Source organism: Mustela nivalis, assembly GCF_964662115.1.
Source record: "Mustela nivalis genome assembly, chromosome: 2".
Taxonomy (NCBI): Eukaryota; Metazoa; Chordata; class Mammalia; order Carnivora; family Mustelidae; genus Mustela; species Mustela nivalis.
In genome coordinates, this window is record NC_139021.1 from 43637529 (window position 1) to 43653032 (window position 15504).

Here is a 15504-nt window from a genome sequence, read left to right on the forward strand (position 1 = left end):
AATAGAACAAAGCTGGATACATCACACTTTCTGATTTCAAAATGTATTATAAAGCCTATAGTAATCAAAACAGTACCTTACCAGAATAAAAACAGACACTTAGGCCAATGGAACAAAATCTAGATCCCAGAAACAAACCCTCACATATATGGTCAACTAATTTTGCAAAGCAAGCAAGAATACTCAAAGGAGAAGAGATAGTTCTACAATACTACTGGAAAAACTGGATAATTACATGTAGAAGAATGAAATTGGACCCCTATCTTACACTAATCATAAAAATAAACTCAAAATGGACAAAGATTTAAATTTAAGAATTGAAACTATAAATCTCCAAGAAAAAAACATAAGGGAAAATCTCCTTTTTACCTTGGTCTTGGAAGTGATCTGGATATGACACCAAAAACACAATAAAAGGAAAAATAAATAAGTGGGTCTACACCAAAGTAAAAAGATTCTGCAGAGCAAAAGAAACTCAGTGAAATGAAAAGGAAACCTACAAAATCAGAGGAAATATTTATAGGATATATGTTAAAAAGGGTTAGTGTCCAAAATATATAAAGAACTCATGTAACCCTACAGCAAAAAAACCAATTACCTAATTACAAAATGGGCAGAGAAAATGAATAGACATTTTTTCAAAGATGACATACAAATGGACAACAGGTACAGGAAAAGGTGCTCACCATCACTATTCATTCAGGGAAATGCAAATCGGAACCATAATGAGATACCGCTTCACAGTTACAATAGCTATCATTAAAATGGTAAGAGAAAAGTGTTGACAAGAATATAGGAAAAAAAGAACTCTAGTACACTGTTGTTGGGAGTGCAAATTAGTACAGCTGCTATGGAAAACAGTATGCATGTTCTTCAAAAAATTAAAAATAAAACTACCATATGATCTAGCAATCCCACTTCTGAATATATATATAAAGAAATTGAAATTAATTCTCTCATAAAGGTATCTGTACTCTCATATTCATTGCAGCACTACTCAGGACAGTGAGTAGTCAAGACATGGAAACAGTCTAAATATCTGTCAGTGGATGAATGGATAAAAAAAGATGTGAGATACACACACACACACAGGAATATTATTCAGCCACGAGAAAGGAAATCCTTCTATTTGCTACAAATTGGATGGATCTTGAGGGCATTATGCTAAATGAAGTAAGTCAGAGAGAAAAATACTTTATAATAACACTTAAAATATAACGTATAATATCTAAAAACGACAAACTCAGAGATACAGTAAAGTAGTAAAGTGGTGGTTGGTTGGAGTGGGAGAAAAGGGGAGATATTGGTCAAAGGGTACAAACTTCAAGTTACAAGACTAACAAGTCTAGGGATCTAGTGCACAGTCTGGTAAGTACAGTTAATAATACTGTTTCATATACTTGAATGTTGCCAGTTTAGTAGATTAGAGGTGTTCTTATCACAAAAAAGAAATAACTATGGTGGTAATCATTTTGCAAATTTATGAATGTACCAAAGCAACAGGACTTACATAAACCTTAAACTTACACAATGTTACGTGTCAATGTATCAATAAAGCTTAATAAAAAACATTATAATATCTAAGAAGTAAATTCTTAGATAAAAATCTAGTTAGTATTGGTTGACTTGGGTAAGGACAAAGAATAAGAGAAGGTCTTAGGCTCTATTCACACAAAAAGCACCATTTACCTTTGGTGGAGGAACAAATTCAACACATTCCAGCCATATTGTTAAAAAGTAATTTCCACATATTGCACATTTTCTTCTCTGAGAGATTATGTTCCTGACCTGTGGGTGCTGTTCTATGACGTGCATTATGAAAGGATTCTTTCCTGCTAGCTCATTCATTATAAATCTTGATGTTATTTCCTAGATTAAAAAAATACAGTTCCTCAGATTATTTTTAAGATAACTATTTTATATTACAACTATTCTCATTTCACTAGTTTACTTTTTTTGGCCTATTTCTCATAGTTTCTGTTAATTTTCCAGAATACATATATAATAAATTATATTGCTAGTGACTGATCTTATAAACTCATTTTCAATAATATAAGAAAAGCAGTTTGGGGCGCCTGGGTTGTTCAGTGGGTTAAAGACTCTGCCTTTGGCTCAGGTCATGATCTCAGGGTCTTGGGATCGAGTCCACATCAGGCTCTCTGCTCCGCAGGGAGCCTGCTTCCTCCTCACTCTCTGCCTGCCCCTCTCTGCCTATTTGTGATCTCTGTCTGTCAAATAAATAAATAAAATCTTAAAAAAAAAAAAAAAGAAAAGAAAAGCAAGTTACTTCCATTTCAATATTTGTACATCTCTTACATTCAGAAATCCAAATTATTAAAAATTTACATCATTAAAGTTTAGGTTCAATGTTATACCTCTCATTATAATAAGCAAAAAAAAAAGAAACAAAAAAATAATAAAACACAGATTGTACAAATATTCAGACTGGACTAAAAAATTGAGGCTGTGATATTAACTAACATCTAAATCCTTATTACTTAAACTGTGACTCATGGGCCAATAGAACCTGTATCACCTCAAAACCTATTAGAAATGCAGACTTCCTGGGGCACCTGGGTGGCTCGGTCGGTTAAGCTTCCAGTGCCTAATTTTGGCTTAGCTCAGGATCTCAGAGTCCTGAGATTGAGCTCTGCACCAGGTTCCGTGCTCAGCGGGGAGTCCGCTTTTCTCCTCCTTCTCCCTCCGCTCCTCCCCCTGCTGTCTCTCTCCCACAAATAAATAAACAAATCTTAAAAGAAGAAGGAAGAGGAGGAGGAGGAGAAAGAAATGCAGACTTTCTAGATTTTTTTTTTTTTTTTTTTTTTTTTGATAGAGAGATCACAAGTAGACAGAGAGGCAGGCAGAGAGAGAGAGAGAGGGAAGCAGGCCTACTGAACCAGAATCTGCCATTTAAAAAGGTTCTCTGGGTAATCAGTGTGCCTGTTGAGCTTTGAGATGCACTGGTCTAAGTTACCTACTGCAGTGAGTACCTGAATAGAGTCATATTGGTAAAGAGCACTGATTCCTATTGCCCAAATCTCTGAATTCAATCTGTATTAAATCTATCTACCCAGCCATGTCCAGAAACTTCACTTCAGGTAATGACTTAAAATATTAAATAACAAGAAGGGTGGTGAGAATATATAAGCTGGCTTTTGCCATGACCACCAACAATATCATCACCCTAAAGTAAAATAGTATATAATACATAAAATTAAATTTTCGCTGATGAAGCAAACAAAATAAACATTTAATTTACTCTGCTAAAGGAACCTCATTGTTTGTGCCAGTAGCATGAAGTCCTGTATGAATGTTACACAAACATTGCATCAGTTGTAACAGTTTATGGGAATGGGTGTTTTTGTTGTTGTTGCTTTTGTTTTTTGTTTTTTTGGTTTTTTGGTTTTTTGGGTTTTTTTGGCCAAAGTGAAAGATTTCCCTCTGGCATTAAGATAGCCTATATCAGGCTCTTTCGGAATAGGGTCCTAACAAGAATCTTTGGGAATACATGCATACCTACCTACCTACATACATACACACACACACACACACACACACACACACACACACATATGTACATACATAATCTTCACTCATTTGCCCCAATTAAAATCTTTAAAAAATAAGAACAAAGTTCTATAGATTGTTGTCTTCTTATTACTCTTCTTATTGCTCTTTATTACTCTAACCCTTCCATTTACCAACTTCTGAGAAAGCAGCCTTCGTACAGCAAACAGCCATAAGATTGGGCTCCTTAAATGTCTGATCCTCAACAGCACAACCTCCTCCCTACTTCAGCTCTTTTTCCTGGATTGTTACATGATAAGGTCATCCTTTCTGGAATAATTACTCTCATACGAAAATTACCAGGACTCCTAAATTAGATGCCCATTATCAAATCCTCTTCTTTACTTACACAGAGAAGAGTTTGTGATTCAGAATGATATACTAATTTTAGAGGTCAATGTTTAGCTATCAAATCTCAATGGCTAGGTCTCACAATAAAGCAGAAAACGAATAAACAAGGATTCACTTCCCAAGCAGCAGATGGTAGGAAAATTTGCTGAAATACATGGGACCTATAAATAGGTCACAATTCATACAGTTCACTTTTTCAATTTACAGTTTCTGGAACCAAACATGTTTGTTGCACTTGATATGTCTCTTGACAACTCTTATATTACCCATTAATTATGTTCTTCTCCTACTTGCTGCCAATATGTTACTTTGGAAGAATAACACATACCGCTGAAACATAAGGTTATGACTTGGAACTGCTAGCATATATAAAGTAATATATTATTGGCATGACCAATAGTAACTTTTAGGACACCTCTTAAAGGTACAGGCAATGCAGGGTGCCTGGGTGGCTCAGTGGGTTAAAGCCTCTCCCTTCAGCTCAGGTCATGATCTCGGGTTCCTGGGATCAAGTCGCACTATCAGGCTCTCTGCTCAGCAGGGAGCCTGCTTCCTCCTCTCTCTCTGCCTGCCTCTCTGCCTACTTGTGATCTCTGTCTGTCAAATAAATAAATAAAATCTTAAAAAAGATACAGGCAATGCAGTTTTTGAGAACATACAGCTTAATGATGGCCTAATTCTAGCGTTATTAAAAGTCAAGAAATCTTTTATGAACAAATAAATTGTTCCTTTTGAATAGCTTATGTGCTATTATGTTAGAATATTTTTTTATCTAACTATATGTACATCAGAGATGATTCCTATGCTTAAACCATCATATATTAAAATCAGTTTCAGCTAGATGTTTTTATTTTTCCTTACATATGATTATTTAATTTGAATTTTAAAATTATCCATACACAAATTATATTTTTATAAATATTAAAATTATACTCTTGGTTTCAGCTCAGGTCATGACCTCTTGGGTCACGAGATTGAAACCTGTTCAGGCTCCAATCTCTGTGGGGAATCAGCTTGAGGATTCTCTCCCTCTGCCCCTCCTGCCACTCACATCAGCCACATCTGCTCTCTAAACAAACAAACAAATAAATCTTTTTAAAAAATTGGTGTTCATCAACAGATGAATGGATCAAGAAGATGTGGTATATATACACAATGGAACACTATGCAGCCATCAAAAGAATTGAAATCTTGCTATTTGCAATGACGTGGATGGAACTAGAGGGTATCATGCTTAGCAAAATAAGTCAGAGAAAGACAACTATCATATGATCTCCCTGATATGAGGAAGTGGTGATGCAACATGGGGGCTTAAGGGGGTAGGAGAAGAATAAATGAAACAAGATGGCATTGGGAGGGAGACAAACCATAAGTGACCCTTAATCTCACAAAACAGACTGAGGGCTGCTGGGGGGAGGGGGGTTGAGAGAAGGGGGTAGGGTTATGGACATTGGGGAGGGTCTGTGCTATGGTGAGTGCTGTGAAGTGTGTAACCTGGCGATTCACAGACCTGTACCCCTGGGGATAAAAATATATGTTTATAAAAAATAAAAATATTTTTAAAAATATTAAAATTATAAAATGTAACAACAGTTATAAAGTCTTAGAAGGAATGATGAACTTTGAAACTGTTATATGACCAAATGTTACTGTGTGTATGACTGGCATTAAAACATCATCAAGAGGAAAGATTCTTAGAGACAGACAGATAAATAGTAGAGCCAGTAGAAATCCTGGCTCTACAACTTTTCAGCAGGGTGATACTATCTGGCAAAGTCCTTATTAACTTCTCTAATCTTGGATACCACACCTGTAAAATAGGGTTTGTTTTTTTTCTAATACTATCACACAGAATTCAGAGAATTAAATTAGATAACATAGATAAAACTTTTAGTCCAACATTTACTGGTGCAGTATGCTTTGGTTAATATTTTGTTATAATCTAGTCATAAACATTAAATTTTAGTTCATAAATCTTTGAGGTGAAGAAAAGTTTTTAAAAATCTTTTTTTTTTAAGATTTTATTTATTTCTTTATTTGTCAGAGAGAGAGAGCACAGACAGGCAGAGTGGCAGCAGAGGCAGAGGGAGAAGCAGGCTCCCTGCTGAGCAAGGAGCCTGATGCGGGACTCCATCCCAGGATGCTGGGATCATGACCTGAGCCGAAGGCAGCCACTTAACTAACTGAGCCACCCAGACATCCCAGAAGTTCTTAAAAATCTTAACCAAGGCATAGCCTAAATCAAAGCTCTACAATTCTTTGACAGATCAAGTAGTTTAAATCAGGGGTGCCTGGCTGGCCTAGTTGGTGGAACATGTGACTCCTGATCTCAAGGTTCGGAGTTTGAGCCCCATGATGGGTATAGAGATTACTTAAAAAAATCATTAAAAAATTTTTTTAATAGTTTATATCAGTAATGTCAGTTTTTCTCCACATCCTCGCCAGCACTTGTTGCTTCTTGCATTTCTCATTTTAGACATTCTGACAGAGTGAGGGAATATCTCACTGTGGTTTTGGTTTATAATTCCCTGTTGATGAGTGATGTTAAGCAACTTTGTCTCTTGGTCATCTGTGTGTCTTTTTCAGAAAAATGTCTGTTCATATCTTCTGCTCATTTTTTTTTTAAGACTTCATGTATTTATTTGACAGAGATCACAAGTAGATGGAGAGGCAGGCAGAGAGAGAGAGGGAAGCAGGCTCCCTGCTGAGCAGAGAGCCCAATGCGGGGCTCGATCCCAGGACCCTGAGATCATGACCTGAGCCGAAGGCAGCGGCTTAACTCACTGAGCCACCCAGGTGCCCCTCTTCTGCTCATTTTTAACTGGAGTATTTGTTCTTTTGGTGTTGAGTTGTATACGTTCTTTATATTTTTTGGATATTAAACCCTTATTTTTGTTTCATTGATTCTGTCTTTTGCTGTGCAGAAGCTTTTTATTTTGGTGTAGTCCCAATAGTTTATTTTTGCTTTTGTTTCCTTTGCCTTAGAGACATATCTAGAAAAAATGTCAAAGAAATTACTGCCTGTGCTCTCCTCTATGATTTTTATGACTACTGTCTCACATTTAGGTCTTTCATCTATTTTCAGTTTATTTTTGTATGGCGTAAGAAAGTGGTCCAGTTTCAATCTTGTGCATGTGACTATCCAGTTTTCCCAACACCATTTTTTAAAAAGATGGTCTTTTCCCCATTATATTCTTGCCTCTTTTGTTGTAGACTGACCATAGAAGCATGGGTTTATATTTATATCTGGGATCTCCATTCCATTCTACTGATCTATGTGTCTATTTTTGTGCCAGTACCATACTGTTTTGATTACTACTGCTTTGTAGTATATCTTGAGATCTGGAATTGTGATTCCTCCAGTTTTGTTCTTTTTTAAAATTGCTTTGGCAATGTGGGTGGCTCAGTTGGTTAAGCATCTGCCTTCAGCTCAAGTCATGATGCCAGGGTCCTGGATTCAAGTCCCATATCAGACTTTTTGCCCAGAGGAGAGACTTCTTCCCCCTCTGCCTGCCACTCCCCCTGCTTGGGCTCTCTCTCACTCTGTAAAATTTTTTTAAATCCTTTAAAAAATTGCTTTGGCTGTTTGGGGCCTTTTGTGGTTTCATACAAATTTTAGGATCATTTGTTCTAGTTCTATGAAAGACACTATTGATATTTTGATAGGGATTGCTTTAAATCTGTAGAATGTTTTTGGTGGTAAGGCCATTTAAACAATATTTATTCTCCCAATCCATGAGTATGGATTCTCCTTCCATTGGTTTGCGTCATCTTCAATTTATCTCATTGATATTCTAAAGTTTTCAGAGTTCAGGTCTTCACTTTTTTGGTTAAGTTCAATCCTAGATATTTTATTATTTTGGGTGCAATAAAATAAATACCATTACTTAATTTCCCTTCCTACTCTTTTGTTATTAGTGTATAGAAATGCAACAGATTTCTATATATTGATTTTGTATCCTGTGAGCTTATTAAATTCATTTATCAGTTATAGTAGTTTTTTATGGTCTCCTGCTCTTATAGGTAGTGGCCTTATGAAGGAGAGGTCCTGCGGTATCCTGTAGTAAAATGTCCCCTGGTCATCAGAATCTAGAGTTTCAGGAGTGTCTCCTATGTGAGTTGTGTGTGCCCTACTGCTATGGCTGAGCTGTATTTGCTTCAGGCCAGTTGTCAGCAATGGCTCACTTTCCCTGTTGTTGGCAAGTTTGGTCCCTCTGTTGTTAATGGGCAAATGTGGGGCTGCCCTGAGCTTGAGTGGGGTCAGACCAGGCATTTGTCAGAGCTGCAGTAGCACCAAACTGCAAGGCACTCTCCCGGTGTTATACCAAGGCAGGGGGGTCGGGGGAGGACTTTCACCGATGGGTAAAGTGTGTAGTTAGACCAGATGTTTGCCCTCAGCCTACTGCTGGGGCTGCAATTTAACTGGTATGTGTGGTTATCTTCAACTCTCGCCAGGACAGGAGTCATGTTGGAATGGTGCTGGCCCCTACTGGGACTGCTTACACAATGCCACGCTTGTGGCATAGATTTGGACTCTTGTGGGGGGCAGGTTAGAGGGTTCTGCTCAACAGGAGAATGCAAGGGCAGGGCACATAGTGTCAGCAAGCTTTGTACAGGTCTGCTGTGGGAGGAGACCTGTGCCGATCTGGAAAACTCCTGGGGAAGCCAGGGTTGGAGGGAATGAGTCTGCAGAAGAGGTGGGTGTGGGGTACACTGTTAGCAAGCTCTGTGGAGTATTCACATTCTGCTGGTTCCTGCATGTGTTTGTGTATCTAGGCCGGGGGTGTGGGCCTTCCAGCTCTTGTTTTCAGAGAAGTCTCCCAAAGATCCCTGCCCCTCCTGCACAAGCTCTGAGATAATAAATAAATATCTCTCCCATACCCCAAGTGTTGCTCAAACTGCTGCTTCTATGCTCTATCACTGGGGCTGTTTGTTAGGCTGTCTCTCTCTCTCGCTCTCTTTTTTTTTTTTTTTAATTTCTTTTCAGTGTACCAGAATTCATCGTTTATGCACCACACCCAGTGCTCCATGCAATCCGTGCCCTCCCTAATACACACCACCAGGCTCCCCCAACCTCCCACACCCCGCCCCTCCAAAACCCTCAGGTTGTTTTTCAGAGTCCACAGTCTCTCATGGCTTGTCTCCCACTCCAATTTCCCCCAACTCTCTTCTCCTCTGTCTCTTCAAGGGTGGGGACTCAGTTTTTTATCACCCTTTGGCTCTCCCAGAGCTAAGCCGCTGATTTTTAAAGTTCCAGGTGTTAAGCCCCACTGATTATAAAAACTCACAATGTGCCAAAACAAAACAAAACAAAAATGGTAAAAGCTCACAATGTTAAGCCCCTCTGGTTTTCAAAGTTAATGAATTTTTCAATACAGTGTAGTACAATATTTTCTCTTCTTTATGATTTTAACATTTTCTTTTCTCTAGCTTACTTTATTGTAGGACTACAGTATATAATACATATGTATATTAACTCTTATTTCTTATATGTTAATATGTTCATCAACTATTTATGTTACTGGCAAGGCTTCCAACACCAGTAGGCTATTAGTAGTTAAGTTTTGGTGGAGTCAAAAGTTACACATGGATTTTCAACTGCATGGGGCTGATGCTCCTAGTCCCTGTGTTGTTTAGAGGTCAACTGTGTGTGTGCGTGTGTGTGTGTGTGTGTGTGTCTGTAAATGCTTGTGCTCCTGGCATAAAAAAAAGAGAAAAGAAATACTGCTCTCTCACTCTGTGTCTTCATCCTAGCCACAGGGCAACATTCTTGACTACAAAGGCTCCCAATGAGACCACTGCCACGTTGGGTTAACTGCTCATTCAGTCCCCTCGACAAATCAGAACCTCTTCCAGGAAGGGACTAACTCTATCCCCTTTTCCCTCACCTTCCTGCAGCATCTTTCTGAGACAATGGACCTTTCTGAGAATGGAATCTGAAGCCCAGCTGCTTAGGTGGGCATCATCGTCCCAACACCGGCTAGCTCTGTGAACTTGGACAAGTTATTTAACCTATCTGGGTCTCATTTAATGTAGAAGGGGGATAATAATGGTGCTACTTTTTTAAGATTATTACAGAACTAAATAAGTTCATTCCTGTTAAGCACTTAGAACCTGAGAAGTTCAAAGTCAGGATGGAGACACATACTCAAATGTGGGAAGATTACAATCTTTAATTCATCTATCACCAAAGAACCACATAGAATCCTCTAATATGCTTTTCTATTCCATCTTTTAATATCATCAATTTGTCTGACTAACATTAACATGATTTCTGAATCAGATTCATTCATCTACTAGAAATAGGGACAAGTGAAAATAGGATGGAAGAGGCAAAGATCCTGGTAAGAACAAATTAAACATATTCTTAGACAATACTGAAAAAATACTTAGAAGGTTAAAGTGAAAACAAATTCCTCTTTTCTTTTCATCCAACAAAATGTTTCCATTTCTCTAAATCTGGTCATTCTGGAAATTAGGATTACATTGGATTCTGTAAGCCAGTCAAAGAAGTTATTTCTAGGATCCACAGTGCCAATGGACTAAGGTTGCAACAATCATTGGCTGGCTTGCAAAACTGCTTTAAAGAAAACTCTTTAAAATTTAAATCAGGGCTTTCGCTTGAAGACCTGTGTAAATGATAGAAGGCTTCACCTGTAGACTCCAGGCGTCTTCCTGTTGTACAGCATTAACTGGCTGCCTCAGGAACAGTGGATTTCCTTCACAGTAGAATTCCTTTAGCTTCAGGTTCTGAAACTTTTGAAACAAAATAAAAACTTCATTTCCTGATAAAATAACAAACTTTACTTTTCAGGCTACATCTTACTTTATTTAGAACTTCTATTCCATGTTAGTATTTTTTTTTTAAAGATTTTATTTATTTATTTGACAGAGAGAAATCACAAGTAGATGGAGAGGCAGGCAGAGAGAGAGAGAGGGAAGCAGGCTCCCTGCTGAGCAGAGAGCCCGATGGGGGACTCGATCCCAGGACCCTGAGATCATGACCTGAGCCGAAGGCAGCGGCTTAACCCACTGAGCCACCCAGGCACCCCTCCATGTTAGTATTTTAAGAGCAGGACATACTTTACTTTTTTTTTTTTTTAAGATTTTATTTATTTATTTGACAGAGAGAGACCACAAGTAGGCAGAGAGGCAGGCAGAGAGAGAGAGGAGGAAGCAGGCTCCCTGCTGAGCAGAGAGCCCGATGCGGGACTCGATCCCAGGACCCTGAGATCATGACCTGAGCCGAAGGCAGTGGCGTAACCCACTGAGCCACCCAGGCGCCCCCATACTTTACTTTTTAGAAGCTTAAGAGCCTTCATGCTAGCATGAATGGCAATGCAATGACCTTTCAGGTCCCTGGTGGCATCCTCTATACTAGACAATTGTGAAAACTTGTTCAGGATAATAGGATTGATTAGTAATAGAAGAGAGATCAGTTAATCAATCAATCAATCAATTATTATTATAATTAATAATATTATTAATAATTATTATTAATCAATTATTTGATTATTCCCAATCAAAATGCTGAGAATATATTGCAAATAATGTATTTATTAGAAAACCAAGTATAATGAAAAATAACATTCTAATATACACCAATACTCAGGTCTCAAAGGCTGTGAACCAAGATCATTTATATTCAGTGAGAAAGGTAAGAGAAAAAGAGGAAAATCAAAATGTTCTCATTATAACCTATTGTGCACAGTGAAAATAAAAAAGGAGAACAGATTTCACAAGGATATTTAATCTTCTATGAAGAAAACTTAAATTCAATTGTCTGCCATTTGAGTCTACCATTATTAGGAGAAAAATAAAGGATTCTCTCATATTAATAGTGTGCCTTGCCCCCCAGGAAATCATGTGTTTTCCAAGTTAAATTCATTTAGAGAATTACTTTTCCAAGCCTCAGTTTCAGCTGTGAAATGGAAAAAAGAAGACCTATCTTCAGTGGTATGCTGGTAAAACAGTTCTCTGGAGATAAAAAAATTTTTAAAAGCCCTGAATTGTAGCATGTTTTGATTCATTGGTGTAAATACTGCTACCATGGCTGATTCCATTCACCAAACACAGAGCTGGGAAGAGATGTGGAAAACTGGTTTCTATGCGCCACAATGAGCTGGCATCCTCACACTTACGGGAGAATTAAAGATATTTCCCTGATTTCAGCTTAGCGTTTGAAATTCAGCAAATTAAAATAATTGATTTAAAACATCTTTCGAGGGCACCATGTCACTAGGTCTCAAAAGTCTCAGGAAATTTCTACAACGTAGACAACATTTTGAAATAAAATACAGAACTCAAGGCCACATTGGAACCACCTTGTCTCCTAGTCCCAGAGCAGACATTCTGACTTTCCTAAGGCAGTTTCCTATGTTGTCTACCATCAGGAAGCAACCTAGAGAGTTGAATCCAGTGGTAGCCCCAAGTCAGCGCTGGGTGTGCTGAAAGGAAGAAAGCACTCCCCATGCTTAATAGAATCATCATTTTTCTCCTTTATGTCCTAAAGAACACTCCATAATTTATATCAAAACGCATAGCCCTTTTCCAAAACATACAAACTTGAATACCTTGCTATATGTAAATATCATTAACATATGAACCTCATTTCAAATTTGAGCATGGTTCAAAGGGCATACATTTCTCTTTAGGGGTCATGCTTCTCTTCCTTCAATTTCTGTCACTACACTTCCACCATACATGGCAATGAATCACTCTGTTTGCTACCTTGTTACACAAAATATTTCAGAAATAAGTTATCCTCCTGAAGGGACATTAATTAATGAAATTCATTAGCATGTGTTTTGCAGGAGGCATTTCAGTAACCTGAAGTCACACCAATCTCTCAACGTCCATTCTGAATATTCCCCAGAATAACATTTTTTCATACCCTCTCTCTGGGCACTACTGGGTTTCTGGCCAGCCTTCCTTCTTAATAGGACAATATTTTTGGCCATTGTTGCCACTCCAGTAGCATAATAAGTTACATTGTCTTCTATTTAATAAAATGTTGTTACAGCTTTTCAGAGTCTCTGCACCTGCCTACTCAACAACAGGAGCTATGAGTTTTATCTCAACTGGAACAATTTTGCCCCTCCCCCATAATAGAAATTTCTAGACATCTTTGAATGTCATAACTGGGAATGGGGGCATATTACTGGCCTCTAAGTAATAAAGAGCAATGATGCCGCTAAACATTCTACCTTGCACAGGAGAGCCCCCACAGAGAAATATGAGGCCCAAAACTAGGTTGACTTTGGAAAACTCTTGATATAGAGGCAAAAAATTATAAATGCTCATTGATCTGTTCCCTGTGGAGAGGAGATTCTCAGCTGTAGGGAAATGAAGGTTCAAATGAGGGGTTTTATTTTTTTTTAAGATGAAGATCACTTGAGCACATAGAAGGCAAGTGCCAACACAGAGATTAATGTGAAGGAGATACAAGAATAATTGAAATAGTAATGATCAGGTGAACACAGAATGACCTTTGACTTCTAACATCTTTGAATTATTTCCTCTTCTGTAACCAGAAGAAAGGAAGTGTAAATGCAGGCAGGAATATGTTTGAAGGTGTGGGCTTGGATCATTGAGGGAGTCAGACATGATCCCTTCAATTTTGTCTCTAAAATAGAGAGTAAGACCATCTGTCAACTGAGTTGTGAAGCAAGGTGTCACTGTGGAAGGAGGCAAGAAGAATGTGGTGAAAGTCTGGAATGTGCTACAGATTTTTGAAGAAAAACCTGGCCAGGGACAAGCAAAAATATTACAGAAGTGCTGAAGGACCTACTGGAATCCTCACATGTGGTGATTCCTGTCTACACATTGTGTGCTTCCATTTAGCACCCGGCAGCCCAGATCCAACCTGGAGAGTCTGCAGAATGGATATGTCAGAAAGCAAAGGAATAGGTGCACTGTATATACTAAAAGTAAATGCTTGGACTTTATGGTCTAGGACAGATAGAAAAAGAAATGATAGTACAAAATTTCAATGGACCAGAACTAAAAGGAGAAATAAAGGGATATGACATTGTCAGTGACCCAAAAGAAAAGATATAGCTGTAAACCAATAGGGAACTGGAGGAACCAGTGCTCAAACTGCCATACTAGACTTTCATTCTTCCAATTTAGAGCAGGTGAAAATAATGGTAAGATCCAGACATGAATGTGGAGGTGGTTTGCTGAAGTGAAAACTTGGAAAGCTCATTAAAATCAAGGACTAGGGGCACCTGGGTGGCTCAGTGGGTTAAGTCTCTGCCTTTCGTCATGATCTCAGGGTCCTGGGATCGAGCCCCACATCGGGCTCTCTGCTCAGTGGGGAGCTTCCCCCTCTCTACCTGCCTCTCTGCCTACTTGTGATCTCTCTCTGTCAAATAAATAAATAAAATATTAAAAAATAAAATAAAATAAAATCAAGGATTAGAAGATCTTTGTGTGGAAGTCCAACCACCTTTACAAACGAACTTCCTGGGTAATGCTCTCAAATATCTGGCTATCTATGGAACACCTCCAGCCAGATGTCACACAATCAATAAACTGCAACATTTGAAACTAAACTCATGTTTCTTCCACATTTTCCTACATCAAATCTCCCTCCATGTTCTGTCAATTCTACTTTCTTAAAATTTCTGTAATATATCATTTTTTTGAAGACTTACTTATTTATTTAAGAGACAGAAAGAGCATGAGTTGGGCAGAGGGAGAGGGAGAGAGAAACTTAAGCAGACTCCATGAGGCTAAATCTCACCACCCTGAGATCAAGACCTGAGTCAAAACCCAGAATTGGACACTCAACTGACTGCGCCACCCAGACACCCCTGGAATCTATCCTTTATTTCCACCCACTCTCCCACCCACCTCCTCACTACCATTGCAGACTCTCCTCCTCCTTTCAACCCTAGCCACTAACCCTCTGCCTCGATTAAGGCCCTCACCTTATATGAATTACTACAACAGTACTCAAATTAGTGTCCATGCAAACTTCTGCTGCCAAAGTAGTCTCTTAAAATGAGATTCTGATCATAATACAATCCTGCTTAATACTTTTCAATGTTCTCTTTTGCCCGCAGAATAAATTCAAAAGCCCTAGTATGTCAAAATTGGCCTTTCTTGGCCAGTTTCTCCAAGCCCATATCCTGGTAAGCCCAACCTTCACCCTTATACGCCAGTCATCCTAAGGTACTCAGGGGTCTCACAAGAGGCCTGTGTCTTATCTTTCAGTTACTACTCATGCTGTGCCTTCTACTCATCCCACTCCTGGATCACATCTTCTTCAAGATGAAAATATTGAAGATAAAATATTACCCACCTAAGCTTCTTTGGCTTCTGCCAAATGTTTCCATGTCTACCCCTTGGGCCTTAAATATAAATCATACCACCTTCAATACTAGAAACAAACATTTTCGAAAATCCTATCTTCATCTATCAAGCTTTAGTCTCTTTAAGAACCACATCTTAAGTGCCTATGTAATGCAACCCCTAAATTCAGTACTTAAAACACAGCTGATACCCAGTAAATAACTGGTAAGTTAACAAATGTCTTCTCCGAAACCCAGACACACACGGCTCTCCCTAAGAACTCAAATT

The 15504-nt window shown here is 38.4% G+C and overlaps 1 protein-coding gene across 2 annotated transcripts in view; it reads right to left on the reverse strand.

Annotated features, from left to right (window-relative positions):
- Nucleotides 1-15504, reverse strand: part of LRRC69 (leucine rich repeat containing 69) — a 112570-nt gene that overhangs the window by 14334 nt on the left and 82732 nt on the right. The window contains exons 6-7 of one of the 2 annotated variants that reach the window (XM_082719409.1): nucleotides 10573-10674; nucleotides 1690-1869 (exon numbers count right to left, since the gene is read on the reverse strand). In XM_082719409.1, coding sequence (XP_082575535.1) covers nucleotides 1690-1869; nucleotides 10573-10674 — 282 coding nt within the window. The remainder of the gene's footprint in view (nucleotides 1-1689; nucleotides 1870-10572; nucleotides 10675-15504) is intronic. The other variant, XM_082719410.1, reaches the window with a different exon arrangement.